Source organism: Aegilops tauschii, chromosome 2, assembly GCF_002575655.3.
Source record: "Aegilops tauschii subsp. strangulata cultivar AL8/78 chromosome 2, Aet v6.0, whole genome shotgun sequence".
Lineage (NCBI taxonomy): Eukaryota > Viridiplantae > Streptophyta > Magnoliopsida > Poales > Poaceae > Aegilops > Aegilops tauschii.
This window is the reverse complement of record NC_053036.3, coordinates 640,098,758-640,111,739: the sequence shown is the minus strand read 5'-3', so window position 1 is coordinate 640,111,739 and position 12,982 is coordinate 640,098,758. Positions and strand designations below refer to the sequence as shown.

Here is a 12,982-nt window from a genome sequence, read left to right as displayed (position 1 = left end):
CTTGCTCTCGGCTTTGATCAAGTTTGTAGCGTCTGGGAATGTGCATATGAAAATCCACACGTGCGATTTGGTTGTTATATTTTTTTCCACACTGGTTTCTAGAGATGTTCAAGTTATCTCATATACTATATCGAATTATAATGGATAAGTTAGTGTACATACTGATTTGAAGATCCTTTTGCTGTCATACACATATTACTGCAGGACCATAGCGGACTATTGCAATGCGGCAAATCAAATTTCAATACTCAACACTCTTCTATGTGGATTAGTAAGTTGTTTATCTACTTTCACTTTTAAATTGCTTGTTGAAGACACTTGATTCACTTTGTGCCTGTTACTTTAATCTTGCTAAGTGCATACAAAAAAAATTCTACTTGCCCCTTGTCATGCACAAAATCGAATAAACCTTGCAAATTAGTTTACGCGAATCTGGTCCTGTAGTTAAATATTATTTGGTCTATGAAATGAGATGAAGTTTGTCCCTAGAATATATAATGGACTGAAAACAAAACCCAAGATGTGGCAATTCAAACACCCAAAAGAAATTACTTGCATACCTTGTTGAGATGATCTTTTTAAAGTTTCTGCCTTTATCTTTGGTATCTTTAGTATCTTCAGCCACAATACGACCTGCAGGAAGACCACAGGTGGAGTGTGCTTGGACGGCAGCTTGGCCGCCAACTGCACGCCCTTCTAGGCGGTCAAGCAGAGATTCTTTGCCTTGGCAACCGCCTTGGCCTAGAGCCATGCCAGGTCGTCGTCGCCGAGGATGGACGCCAGCAACAACATCGATTTCTGTGGTACCGACGAAGTTGGTTGTGGGGCGGGACCATGGCGGGGCCGCACGTCGATCTATGTGATACCGACAGTGTTGGTTGTGGGGCAAGACCATGGCGGGGTGGCGCGAGGCCATGGTGGGGAGAGGACATGGGCACGAGGCTGTGGAGGCTGACGGGAGAGGAGGTCGGCAGAGCAACGCCGTGGTGGGGACAAGCGGCTTGTGTGATCGGCTGCTGTGTAGTGAGGGGGCTACCTGTACGGTGAGAAGCGGTACGGTGAGGTACCTGTACATATAGGAATGGCTACCTGTACGTTGAGAGCAGTCCTAAATACGCCCAACAAGTGATCTAGACGTACCACATGGCACATGTGGCCAACTATCCATGGCACATGTGACCAACTATCCAAGTTAAGTTGATGATGAGTATTTGATGAAAGTGATCTAGACATGAGCCCGTGTACATAAGATCTAGATATATGGAAATCTCACAAATTCGGAGAGACCATCTAGCGTACTTCTCAATTTTGGTATTGGTGGTTCCATTGTTATTCGAGATTATTTTGATGTTAATTTTTTGTCTTATGAATTTAAAATACTTGAATCATGATCTGGGTGCTTCTTCTTGATCTGGTCGGTGAGTGCGGATGTAAGAAACAGGGACATAGATGCACATTGGGGTTAGAATTTAGGGAGATAGAAACCATCTAAAGTCTCTCTGCCCTAAAATAAATCTGAACCCTTATAATGAAACTTGATGCCCGTGCAGATGAATCAGAATATTTAATTATCTTATAACTATGCATATGGTGATGGAGCAGCTATTTGGGCTGATCTCCTGCTGTTCTAGCAAAGTTTGGTTTAGTATTTTGTTTTTCTCTACGAAAGATCAAGTAATCTGATATCGAGCTCCTTCTTTTACAGTAATCGAATTTTGAGTTTGCAATGATTGTCCATGCCTAATTGGCAATATATATTCACAACAAATTATTTTTGTTGTCAGACGAAGGGCATGACGGATGGCACCACCGGAAAGGTGAGCGCCGGTGGAGATAAGCGAGAAAAGGAGCAGCGCGAGGCGGTAGGCAGCCTTGAAGAGGATGAGAGGGCCCGCTGCTGGGGGATGGTCCTAGGGATTTTTGAATCAACGAGAGCAGTGTCGGCCCAGGTATCTTCTTCCATCTCTGGATCCTAAACTATATATCTCTCTAATCTGCATTGACACGCAGTAGTGCCGGGTACAACTGTGTGGCTGCTCCAGTGCCACCACATGCCCCAGTACCGCCCAAACGTGGATGCATGTGGACGTGGGCACCGTGGCCGCCACCAAGGATGTAGGGGTCCCGCCACAATCGGCGAGGACGCGGTAGGCGTGTCGAAATTGTCAAAGACATAGGAGCCGTACTGCGGCCTTGGTGTTTTTCCTAATTTCTTTAGGTATGTGAGGTCGATTTAATATTCACATATATGCTGAAATTCAGACACCGAAGAACCAGCAGTGGAGTTATATGAAATTTCTTGCGAGAGCTACACCATTCTTTTTAGTACTGACTAATTCTCATGAGTACCAGTGGTGAAATTTTCAGGCCTAAATACTGGATGAGATTCTCATTGCCGGCATTCTTCATGAACCTATCAAGGAGAACATTTCAATAATAATTGCAGCACATGTTTTCTCACCACCGGCTAGCAAGAAGAGAGTATGATTTTCTAATGCTCAGTGTTGTAAGCTTGATTCACGAGGAGCTTCTCAATGTTGTACATGTTGTTTGTGAGTAACAGAAATAAATCATTTCCTGGAATCAGACGCTATATTTTCTGTGGGAATTCGTTGACACAGTTCCTTACAACACTGAGAATCTTCGAAATGGGCAAACCGCTCTATGTAATTCTATCATCCATTCTGATTTTGAGACAAGTATATCATTTATCTTTTTCCTTCTAGCAAGGTACCATATACATGTTTTGAAATTCTCCTTTGCCTTCCAGATCAACCAAATAGGCATCTTTTTAACAAATGGAGGGAATTCATTTGTCAATATAAATAGATTTGTCACAGGGGATCTTATCTTATTTCTTCAGTATAAGCAAATGAATAGTGCGATGAAGTTAACGGCTCTCTATCCTTATTCCTCTTATTCATTGTGTATTTCCCCGTTTTATACATGTAACAATGATGAATGATGATGAACTTAGACTTGGTGTAAGGAGAGTCTTTCTGTTTCCTTGAACAAAACAACCCTCTATCCTTGTTTATCCTAAAAGCTTTCAGACGATACTCACACCATATGATTCGTTGAAGCATAGAAGTATTTTTTTTCACATCTGTTACAATCCAATATTTGTTAGTTAATCATATTCTTTATATTCGCAAGTAGTATAAAGTTGCCCCAAAATTGGTAATATGATTTTGGATTATACATTATATGCCAACAAGGAGATTAATGCTGCCCAATAAACTAGCAGTATGAAATAACCCTGCATATATTTGTTGATTTTTAATTTGAGCCTTTCAATTCAACTAAAAAAATTATTTGTACAATATTTACTGACTTTTACCTCTTGTTTTGCAGGCTATCTGGAATGATTGCATGTATTAATGAAGTAGTCCACGTTAGGTGGATTGGCTCAAAATGGAGAAGCATGATTGTATTAAGCATTTAAGCTCTAAGCAATTTAGAATGTCAATGTCTTGGGGCTCCCTTGCAATATTTCAGAGAACTATATTTTTTCAGACATTTTATATTGCCTCACGATGTTTGGGGGATCTGATTAGGTATTGTTTCTCTATATATCTATCCATCTCTCTATTTTAGTTGCTAATAGAATAATGAACAATTGATAGGACTAATCTTATAGACTTGTGTTCTCCTCAATCCGACTGTGTATTTTCCAAGTTTTGTGCTAAAACGGGAAAAAACATATGTTTTAAACTTGTGACAACATATTCTCTGTGCAAATTTTAGCCTTGTTGTTCACAATTGATGCTGCCTGTGATTCACACTTATATTTGAGCTTAAAGTCTGAGTGTATACCGAATTAGGCTTTCCCTTCGGTCGGTTTATGTCAGAGTTCACACTACAACACACATTTCCTTTTGAGTCTTATGTGAGTTACTTTTGAACCGATACACCAAATCAGGCGTTACACCGCTCAAACAAACTAGAAGAAAATCATCAATGGATTTATCACAATATTATAAAAATACAAATAAATGTATACACAATTTTTTAACAATAAATGTTATCAAAGATTGATGTATTTACCTCTCCCAAGATAGTAACATGTTCTAGAAGATGTGTTTTGTTGCAGTAGTACCTAAATGGTGAATTGCATGTTCTAGAATGTAGGCTTTTGCATATTGCAATCAAGTTCTTTTTTTATGGAATTGAGTTTCTGGTTGTAACTTGTTCGAACATTTGTTTAAAGGGAACAAAATACTCCATGTGTTTGTCTTCAATTAATGGATAATAACAATACACTTGCTTTTGTGAGATGGTATCTTAAGCATAAATAATAAAGGCATTCAAGTGTTATTATCATTTGTAATGCAGAGCACAATAAAGAGTTCAATGTTTTTGTAGCCCCTTCTTTATTTTGTGAATCAGATTCTTTATTTTGTGAATCAGATATGATAGGTCTTTCTATTATACGGTCGATTTTTTATCAAAATACATTGCAAGTGAAGGGGATTTTAAATCATTTTTTTGTGTTATTGGCTATCTTGTCTGTCCATATTAAATTTGATATGCAACCAGTACAAATTTTACAAAGCCGGTGGCAACGCACGGGCTGTCGTACGTAGTATCCTGGTTCGATCGAAGTGCTAGATTTTTTTTTCTTAAAAAAAATTGTCACTTCCCGCCTCTGCAAATTCTGAAGACAAGGACGGCATCTGGATATGGATTCGGCGCCGGCCACCCTTGTTTGTGCATGATTTCACGGAGGCCCTCATGGTGTACGTACCTAGTTGAGGCGGGCATGGTAGGTAGATCTACATTGAATTCGGCCGGAAATAGCATCATCATCTCTTTACGGCTGTGTCAGCCACTGCGTCCCGTTCACACGCATGAGATCGCCGTCCTTGGATGCCTTCCTTCCTTCCTCATGAAAAGAAGAATTTCTTTCCTGGACGTCAACACTGCGGAGCCGACCGTGTCTGAACAGTCACGGACGACCGGAGAATTTCTTTCCTGGACGTCGATCGGTCGGAGCAGCGGTGCACCGCCCGTTTGTCCGGCCACGGTGACCGACAGCCTGCCTACGCCTACGCCTACGCCTACGCCCGACGACGATGGCCACCGCACCGCACCGCTTCCTTCCACGCGGCACGCGCCGTGTCGTCTCCGCCGTGCGCCCGTGACCCATCAAGTCCAGTCCAGTCCAGTCCAATCCAATCCTTCGAGTCATCATGGCCATGGCTCCCCACCGTATGTCATCTCATCCTCCCTCCCTCCCTCCAACCCAAGCAAGGCACATATACTCATCTCTCAAAGCCAAGCAAAGCAAGCGCCAACCCAACCCCGCTCTGCTCTTCTTAAAACCCACCCAAACCCCCGTGCATTCGGCACTCACTCATCGCCATGCCGATGCCGATGCCACCGGCGCTCCCGTGCTTGCTCCTCCTCCTGCTTGTCGCCCCTCTCCTCGCGACGCCCACCACGATCCCGCTCTACCGCCACCTCCCGCCGCTCCCGCCCGCCGCCGCGCAGCACCACCCGCTCTCCCGCCTCGCCCAGGCCTCCCTCGCGCGCGCCTCCCGCCTCAGAGCCGGCCACGGTCACCACCAAGGCCAAGCCTCCGCCTCAACCCCCGTGCGCGCGGCGCTGTACCCGCACTCCTACGGCGGCTACGCCTTCTCCCTCTCCCTCGGCACGCCGCCGCAGCCGCTGCCGGTGCTGCTCGACACGGGCAGCCACCTCACCTGGGTGCCCTGCACATCCAACTACCAGTGCCAGAACTGCTCCAGCGCCGCCGCCGCCGGCTCCTTCCCCGTCTTCCACCCCAAGAGCTCCTCCTCCTCCCTCGTCGTCTCCTGCAGCAGCCCCTCCTGCCTCTGGATCCACTCCAGGTCCCACCTCTCCGACTGCGCCCGCAACTCCGCCCCCTGCAGGCCCAGCACCGCCAACTGCTCCGCCACCGCCAAGAACGTCTGCCCGCCCTACCTCGTCGTCTACGGCTCCGGCTCCACCGCGGGGCTCCTCGTCTCCGACACGCTGCGCATGTCGCCACGGGGCGCCGCCAAGCGCAACTTCGCCGTGGGCTGCAGCCTCGCGTCCGTGCACCAGCCGCCGTCGGGGCTCGCGGGGTTCGGCCGCGGCGCGTCCTCCGTGCCGGCGCAGCTCGGGGTCAACAAGTTCTCCTACTGCCTCCTCTCGCGTCACTTCGACGACGACGCCACCGTCAGCGGCGAGCTCGTCCTCGGCGCCTCCTCCGCCGGCAAGGCGAAGGCGATGCAGTACGCGCCGCTGCTCAAGAACGCGGGCGCCAGGCCGCCATACTCCGTGTACTACTACCTGTCGCTGGCCGGCATCGCGGTGGGCGGGAAGAGCGTGGCGCTCCCGGCGCGGGCCTTCGCGCCCGTGTCCGGCGGCGGCGGGGGCGGCGCCATCATCGACTCCGGCACGACCTTCACCTACCTGGACCCGACGGTGTTCAAGCCGGTGGCGGCGGCGATGGTGGCCGCGGTGGGGGCCAGGTACAACCGGTCCAAGGCCGTGGAGGACGCGCTGGGCCTGCGCCCCTGCTTCGCGCTCCCGGCGGGCGCCAAGACCATGGACCTCCCCGAGCTGTCGCTCCGCTTCACGGGGGGCGCCGAGATGCGGCTCCCGATCGAGAACTACTTCCTGGCGGCGGGCCCGGCGTCCGGCGAGGCCCCCGAGGCGATCTGCCTGGCCGTGGTGTCGGACGTTTCGAGCGCGAGCGGCGGCGCCGGGGTGTCCGGCGGGGGCGGGCCGGCCATCATCCTGGGCAGCTTCCAGCAGCAGAACTACCACGTGGAGTACGACCTGGAGAAGAACCGGCTCGGGTTCCGGCCGCAGCCCTGCTCCTCGTCGTCGTAGGCTCCTTCCTCCTCGCAGCGGCGAGCTGGACTGGGACTGGAGCGCGGGAGCTGTGTAGTTACCGGCTCCTGCTTAATTACTTAATTAATCCAAGAGAGTACAGGCAGCCATGCATTGCATGCTCGCTTGCTTACGTACTGTACTGAATCGAATCCAGTGGAAAAGTTAGTGACAGATTAAGCTGCCCGCTCGTGCAGGCAGCTTTCGGATCCAGAGCCCCGCGCTTATTAGATTTTGAGGATTTCAATTAGCAATAAATAAAAACGAACGGTACTGTGTGCACTGCACGCGTGTTTGCTTCACCTCTTGTTCACCCCGGCCGGGCGAGGATCCATCCTCCTGCATTGCATTGCTGCTCGATCGGTCGACCATTGCTTTGCTTCTAGGTGTGGCTAGATCTGTGGAACCAACGCTCGCTCAAGTGACAGAATACACAAAAAAAAGATGAAACCAAAACATTAAATTTACACGAATCTTCACGTAAGATGTCGTCAATATAGGGTCTAGTCGACTGATATTTAGCAATCCCGTTTGCTTTCTTTCTAGGTGGAAGAAAGTAGCAGGGATAGAAACACAGGGACGGTGCTCAATCTGCTTTTGTTCTTTTGCTTTCGGTAGATGGATCGATTTGCATGCTTTGGGCAAAGCGAACATGTCATCGTTGATGCTTTCGTGAACAGAGTTAATCAAGCTTGTACTGTTGGTAGTTAGTAGATGCGTCATGGGCGGAATGTCCGTGGAGCTTTGTCGTACGTATCGTTTGGTTGCTGGGTGTTTAATACTCTCACCTACAAGAATTAGATGCCCTGTACGTGCCGTGCCGGTGTGAATGAATGAATGGGCATGTGATGCACTGATCCGCCGCAGCCGTGCCGGCGCAGGCGTACCCTGACCCATGCATGGAGTGATGGCGGCTGCTACCTGCTGTAGTGCCGCTCGTTCAATCAATGTGCACAGCTCCTTATTTACGGCCCGCTCTGACCGCCAGCCGTGCATCGCGTTGCGGCAGGTGGATCTCTGCACTGTTCGAAAAGAAAACAAAAAAAGGATGGATCCCTGCACGTCTCCAACGACACGCCACGGGCGTGTAAAATCATATTCGAAACTTCTTGCAGGTTTATTCGTTTATTCAACTACTAGACTTTGAAAATACTTGGCCGAGCGGTCGTGCAGAGGTTTTCGGATACTATAAATGGTTGAATTGGCCTTTTAAAATGTGAACTGAATGGATTGGTCATCCCCGTATGTGGTTGGCTTGGTAAGCTACCAACAAAATTTTGCAAACAAGTTTCTGGAAGCATCTATAACTGGATCCCATTTCTGCCCCAAACACCCGAGTGGGTTGCCCGGTCACCGTCCGGACGAGAAAATTGCCGCCCAATCTGGCTCCTCATACCTAGCCCAAACGCCCGGACTATACGGCAACCAACATATCCAACCCATTGTGAGGCGGATATGACGCACACGGACACCGTCGTCGCGTCTGACCGGCCCGCTATGGCACACCTCGTCCCCACGAAAACCACATCCGGACGATCAGCCCTAGTGAAATCCCACTCCGCTTTAGTCCTCTCACCCTCTTCGCTCCCCTCCGTCCCCTTCCCTTCCACGGTTCCACCCAATCTCCCCTCAGCCATGGTCAGCTCCGGCTTCGACGAGATCGACTGGGTGGGGATCGCCATAGGCCACTTGTCGACTCGTCCGACTCGGACGAGGAGGAGCTCGCCCTTTGCATTGCGCTCCGGCGCACGCGGATGGACCGGGTCAGGAGCTTCTTCTCAACGATGTCCCCAACTTCCTAGGTCGGTAGCTCGTCCTTCGCGGCCCCCCGACACCTCCCTGCCCGCTCTCTGCCATCCACGAGGAGGCGGCAGCTTGAGCAGCGGCGCTCGACACAACCAACACCTACCCCAACTAGGTGCAGCTGGGTACTGGTGCCCGCACCCCTAGCCCACCGTCGTGGCAGCGGCACCCGGAGGCGGTGGGCCGTGCCTACCGCCAGGTGATGAATGCGACAGCGCAGGGCGGAGCGAGGCACGACCGCGGTTATCCAGATCTGCCGCCCGAGCCGCTGTCGACACCGAGGATGACGATGCGGCGCTCCGCCCCGCAATCTGGTGGTCATACACCTCGGCATAGACCGATGCCCGCCTTAGACGTTGCAAGAACTCGTCGGCTCTCTATTTGGCGCTCGAGGAATCAGCGAAGGTGGCGCGGCAGAAGACGGTGCCGGCGGAGCAGAAGCATGTCGCCCTCCGCATGGCTGGGTTCCTTAGGTTGTCCTCATCCTCCTCCGACGATGACTACAGTGGCAAGGCGGGCGACGACTCGCCGCCCGTTGCGGAGGCGTACGTCGTGGACAACTGCTGAGACCGCTAGGGGAAGCATAAGGCGAGGAAGTGGTGAACTCCGCCTGCCCACTGCTTCGTTTGTATTATAGTTGTTTTATGTTCTATTTAGGTAAAAGTTGAACTCCGTCGGGCCTCTCGATGGACTATTTCGATGTTCGATGTCCGAAATGCTATGATTTTATGTTATCTCAAATGATCGATGTAGTGTACATGTGTTTGTTTGAAATATGGTTAGGACATTTGGTTTTGTGGTTGTGGAGGGAGCGAGTTGTGGTTGTACAGGCTCTAAGGAGCTGCTTAAGAAGCTTTTGCGCATATTTTACGTTTTTGTTTTTATATGTTTTTTCTCTATCGGGCTTCTTCGGTTTTTCAAATTCTTCTTTTGTTTATTGTCATAATTTTCCAAATACATGCCAACTTTGTTCAAATACATGTTAACCATTTGTAAATACACTATGAAATCCAAAATACATTGAACAGTAGTAAAATGCACATTGAACATTTTTTAAATACATAGTGAACATTCTTAAACACCAACTGAACGTTTTTCAAAAATTCATGAACATTTTCGTAAAATGTTCCAACATTTTTTCAAGTGCTTATGAACATTTTTAAATGGAATAAACATTTTTGTACATGTTAAGATCATTTTTTGAAGAAAGAAACATGAAAACTTTTTTTCTTTTCAAGATCATTTTATAAAATACCATAAAACATATTTTTAAACATGTGAAGTTTTTTAAATTTCATGAAACTATTTTTGAATCATATGGACTTTGTTACATTTTCATTTTTCTCCTGAAAACATCATGAACATATTTTTTAACGTGCCAACATTTTTGAAATTACACAAACCTTTGTGTTCAATGGTATGAACTTATTTTAAAAGTTGCACGAACAAATTTTTACAATGTATAATCATTTTTCTACAATCTCATAAAAGTATTTTCTAAGCATATGAACATTTTATTAATATGATGTATTCTCTTTTGAACAATATGGCCATTTTTTTAATTACGTGAGTAATTTATTACATTGCTTGCACATTATTTAAAGCTCGGTAATTTTTTTGCAGAATTTAAAGAAATATTTTTTGAAATATGTATATTTATAATATTTTAATATATAAACAAAATTAAAACAAGAAAGAAAAAAGAAAAAAAGACTGAAATTAACGAACAATGAAAACTCACTAACATAACATTGTTGGACTGGCTCGCTGGACACTCTCCTCCAGGCAAGGCAATACTCGGACGTTGCTGTGTTTTTTGTGACAACTCGGATTTTTTTCTTTGTTTGTGATTCATTTTTATTGTTTGAAGTCTTTTCGTAAAAGGAAAGTTCATCGTAACCTATTAACAGGGATTTAGTTCTGAAAATCTAGACACAAGAAATCCAATGATGAAAACAGTTCAACATTTAGATGCATGGTTCAAAAGATAAAACATTTTGAATTAACGAATCTACGAAAAAAGGAAAAACTGTACATGCAGTGTGCCACTTCTCAGGACTGAAAAGGTGCGAGCGTTCTTTGCAAAGGGTAACCCTCAACTAGTGATTTCGCAACTACGTACAGGGTGCTCCTATACAGCGCTTTTGGCGCCAGCTGAGCCCACTAGCGCTCACGTGTATGGTCTGTCCAAGCTACGTTTTGGCCAATCAGTTGACTCATGGACCAGTGACCATTGACTTATTAAAACAAAAAGGTTCATGAAATTTTGAAAAATGTTCGTTACTTTGAGGAAAAGTTTACGATTTTTTTTAAAATTAAGACATGGAAACTTTTGTAATTAAAAAACGTAAAATGTGAAAATTATTTACAAATTTGGAAAAATTCACAAATATGGGAAAAAATTCAAGTATTTTAGAAAAAGTTGAATTTAGAAAAGGTTCATGAAGTTGAAAAGACTAAAATGAGAAAACAAAGAAGGTTGAAGCTGGTGGTAACAGTGCTAGAGGTGACGGCAAGTGAAGTTTTTAGAGCAGTGCAAGGCTGGCGTGTTGGGGGTGTTTCAGCTACAATGAGGGCTCTTTGGATGAAGCTGCCTGATGATTCTACCCGTTGGCTTGTCTGGTCTTGGCCCCTCATATTAGTTATAGTTAGGGACTGTGGGGCATTTTATTTCCTATTATGCTCTAGTAGTTTGCAAGACATTGTTGTTTTTGTTATATTTTCTCCGTCCAAAAATAAGTGTCCCAACTTTATAGTACTAACTTATGAAATTGGAGGGAGAGATCCCTCTTTATAACAAAAAAAGCAGAATAATTAGAACTTGTGCATAGACAAAACACAAAAATACTATTGCCTCCATCCCAAAATAAGTGTCTCAACTTCATATCAACTTTAATACAAAGTTATATTAAGGTTAAGACACTTATTTTAGGACGGAAGGAGTACAATACAACTAGCTGCACATAGCCGCACATTGCTTGGACCGTATTAATTCGTCGTCACCATCGTACGTGTTGATCCGAGACACATGCACCTTCAGCTGCACCTAGCGGTGAGCTGAGCTGAAAGGACGCCGTTGCTCACTGGCTTGATTGATAAGTATCTTGATTCTACTGTTAGAGCGATCGCAAGTTTGGAGTAGTATCTGAAAGGGTTGGTGCGGCGAGGATGGGCGAAGGAGGCACAACTGTTGGGCTCTCATGATTCATTTCAGGCCACCACCACCCAACACACACACACACATGCAGGGGCGGAGACAGGGGGGTGCGAGCAGGGGTCACAGACACCCCCATCGCCTCGCCCCCTCCCCTGTTAAGTTTTCGTTGCCAGGTACTCCCTCCGTTTCAAAATAGATGACTCAATTTTGTATCAACTTTAGTATAAAGTTAGGTCATCTATTTTGGAACAGACGGGATAGTATTACTACTCTAGCCCAAAGCGGGAAGTAGTCACGCTAATGACATCGGGACTTTCCAGCCCAAAGGCCCAAATTTGTGCAGCCGTTAGATCAAGTAGGAAAATTTCCCATCCTTCCCGTAATCACGTTCGTGGCTTCTAGGTCTGTTGGCTCCGAACGTCCTGCGCCGTCGCCTCTCGCTGCTACCGCCGTCGTGGGGATGAGCCGCGGAGGGGTCCAGTGCTCTACTCCAGCCGTAATTGAATCCACGAGAGAGACCATATCTGCTTATCCGCTTCGGCATCATACATCAACCTGTTAACTTCAAAGAATCAAGGTACGTCACTGTTAAATGTTTATGAATTAGTACACTTCGTTTGAAGCAATGCTTAGTTTACTAATTAGATGCAGTGAGATTGTGATTTAGAAATCTAATTTCACTTATTCTTTAATGTTTCAATAACTGGCGGATGAGGAGGAAGAACAAGAACAAAAACAAAAACATTTTTTCAAGCGGCTCAAATATTACTGAGTACGCAAGCCAACTTGAGGGGCAACCTATTGTAGATGATATTTCTAACCACAATCCAGTTGCTACTCAAACAGATGATCAGTATATTGTGGCACCACTAGAAATTTCATGACAAACTAGAATTGGAAGCACAAAATATAAGAGAAATCATGGTACAGTTTCGAGACTATATTTTGTATTGTGTCTCTAAAACAAAAATTATCTTGCTCGCCCCCCTCATGCCCAAATCCTGGCTCCGCCCCTGATGATCTATGGCCGCGGGCCTTTATCAAAATTTGTGTGCGGACATGAAATGGGTCGCGGCCGTTGGGCGTACTGCGGACCCAAATTTTAAACAGGACGGATGCTGAGCGGATGGTCAACCCAAACGGACAAAAATCAAACAAAAGCACGGTCCGTTTGGTTCG

At 46.6% G+C, this 12,982-nt stretch overlaps 1 protein-coding gene and 1 long non-coding RNA gene across 5 annotated transcripts; both read left to right on the top strand.

The window, feature by feature from the left end:
• Positions 1 to 895: 895 nt before the first annotated feature.
• On the top strand, positions 896 to 3,877 carry LOC141041859 (uncharacterized). Of its 4 annotated transcripts, XR_012203632.1 has the most exons (4): positions 896 to 1,053; positions 1,785 to 2,481; positions 2,564 to 2,666; positions 3,355 to 3,877. It is a non-coding gene; the product is annotated as an uncharacterized lncRNA (long non-coding RNA). The 4 variants fall into 4 exon arrangements; XR_012203630.1 differs by having other exon boundaries at positions 1,785 to 2,666; XR_012203633.1 differs by lacking the exon at positions 3,355 to 3,877 and having other exon boundaries at positions 1,785 to 1,949; positions 2,014 to 2,998.
• A 1,407-nt stretch (positions 3,878 to 5,284) lies between these two features.
• LOC109782541 (probable aspartyl protease At4g16563) lies at positions 5,285 to 7,145 on the top strand. The gene has a single exon (XM_020341164.4). The coding sequence runs from the start codon at positions 5,365 to 5,367 to the stop codon at positions 6,841 to 6,843; it is 1,479 nt and encodes a 492-aa protein (XP_020196753.1). The 5' UTR covers positions 5,285 to 5,364; the 3' UTR covers positions 6,844 to 7,145.
• The last annotated feature ends 5,837 nt before the right edge of the window (positions 7,146 to 12,982 follow it).